Below are 1,865 nucleotides of genomic sequence, written 5' to 3'. Positions count from 1 at the left end.
TCCCAGTAGCTGGGACTACAGGCGCATGCCACCATGCCCAGCTAATTTTCTTTCTTTTTGTAGAGATGGAATCACTCACTGTGTTGGCAAGCTGCTTTCAAACTCCTGGGCTCAAATGATCCTCCTGCCTCGGCCTGCCAAAGCACTGGGATTTCAGGGGTGAAACGCTGCTCCCAGCCTATTATATCTTTCATGCTTGTTTTCTTTATTCTTTTTTCTTTGAGTTTTTTGTTTGTTTGTTTTTGAAACGGGATCTCGCTCTGTCATCCAGGCTGGAGTGCAGTGGTGCAATTTCAGCTCACTGCAACCTCCACCTCCCAAGTTCAAGGGATTCTCCTGCCTCAGCCTCCCAAGTAGCTGGGACTACAGGTGTGTGCCACCACACCCAGCTAATTTTTTGTAGTTTTAGTAGAGATGGGATTTCACCATATTGCCCGGGTTGGTCTCGAACTCCTGACCTCAAGTGATCCACCCACCTCGGCCTCCCAGAGTGCCAGGATTACAGGCGTGAGCCACCGCGCCTGGCCCTTTTCTTTGAATTTTGCGTGCTGTTCTTTTCCTCACATTTAAGATAGATGGTTAGCTGGCTTATTTTCAGCCTTGTTCCTTTTCCCACATTTGTATTTAAGGCTTTACACTTTTTTTGTGGGATTGTTGTGTGTCTTACATAAGCACAAAGTGTAGTGGGCTGAGGTTATTTCAGGCACATGGAAAGTGCTCAGTGTGTTTACTGACATGGATGATGGTTTTGGTTATTAATTTTTTTTTTTAAACTGAAAAAGACAAATTTTATTGCCATAAATTAATCCAGTAGGTATATTTGTGGAGGCACGCGTCAGTTGGTTAGGGCAATAAGCGCCTCTACCACGTTGCCCATGTGTTCCCGCAAGCTGCGTTCTGCTGCTGCTTGAGATATCTCCATCTCCGTCATTATCAGCTCCAGATCTTCCTTCCTGATAGTGACTTTTGCCAGTTCTTTCTCCTGCTCCTGTTTGGCTTTCTGCTCCCGGGACCTTCTGTCTCCAATCACAGACATGGCCGTCTCCAGATTGGAACTCTGGATTTCCTTCTCCTCCGCATAGTCGGTGACCCGCTCCAAGTCCGCGGCACCGTTGTCATGCTTCCGTGGCTTCTCGGGAGGCCGCTCTGGTCCACTGGTCTCAGTCTCTAACTCCAGCTCCACATCCCCCTCAGTCGCCATATCTATCTCCTTTTTTTTTTTTTTTTTTTTTGAGACAGAGTCACATTCTGTTGCCCAGGTTGGAGTGCATGGCACGATCTCACCTCACTGCAACCTCCACCTCCCGGGTTCAAGAGATTCTCCTGCCTCAGCCTCCTGAGTAGCTGAAATTACAGGTGTGCACTACCACACCCAGCTGATTTTTGTTTTTGTTTTTGTTTTTTTTCTTTTTTTTTTTTTGAGGCAGAGTCTCGCTCTGTCGCCCAGACTGGAGTGCAGTGGCCGGATCTCAGCTCACTGCAAGCTCCGCCTCCTGGGTTCACGCCATTCTCCTGCCTCAGCCTCCCGAGTAGCTGGGACTACAGGCGCTTGCCACCGCGCCCAGCTAGTTTTTTGTATTTTTTAGTAGAGACGGGGTTTCACCGGGTTAGCCAGGATGGTCTCGATCTCCTGACCTTGTGATCCACCCGTCTCGGCCTCCCAAAGTGCTGGGATTACAGGCTTGAGCCACCGCGCCCGGCCTGTATTTTTTTTTTTAAATAGAGATGGGGTTTCCCTATGTTGGCCAAGCTGGTCCCGAACTCCTGATGTCAGGTGATCCACCTGCCTCAGCCTCCCAAAGTGTGCTTATTATTATTATTAATCAGGAGCTTTACAGACACAGAAAGATTTAAGCAAGAAGTTT

The 1,865-nt window shown here is 48.4% G+C and overlaps 1 protein-coding gene across 1 annotated transcript; it reads right to left on the bottom strand.

The window, feature by feature from the left end:
- Positions 1 to 777: 777 nt before the first annotated feature.
- LOC103234658 (huntingtin-interacting protein K-like) lies at positions 778 to 1,219 on the bottom strand. The gene has a single exon (XM_037991457.2). The coding sequence runs from the start codon at positions 1,199 to 1,201 to the stop codon at positions 836 to 838; it is 366 nt and encodes a 121-aa protein (XP_037847385.2). The 5' UTR covers positions 1,202 to 1,219; the 3' UTR covers positions 778 to 835.
- Positions 1,220 to 1,865: the final 646 nt, after the last annotated feature.

Source organism: Chlorocebus sabaeus, chromosome 6 (assembly GCF_047675955.1).
Source record: "Chlorocebus sabaeus isolate Y175 chromosome 6, mChlSab1.0.hap1, whole genome shotgun sequence".
Taxonomy (NCBI): Eukaryota; Metazoa; Chordata; class Mammalia; order Primates; family Cercopithecidae; genus Chlorocebus; species Chlorocebus sabaeus.
Note: the sequence above shows the minus strand (reverse complement) of the source record. Positions and strands in the feature narration are given on the sequence as shown.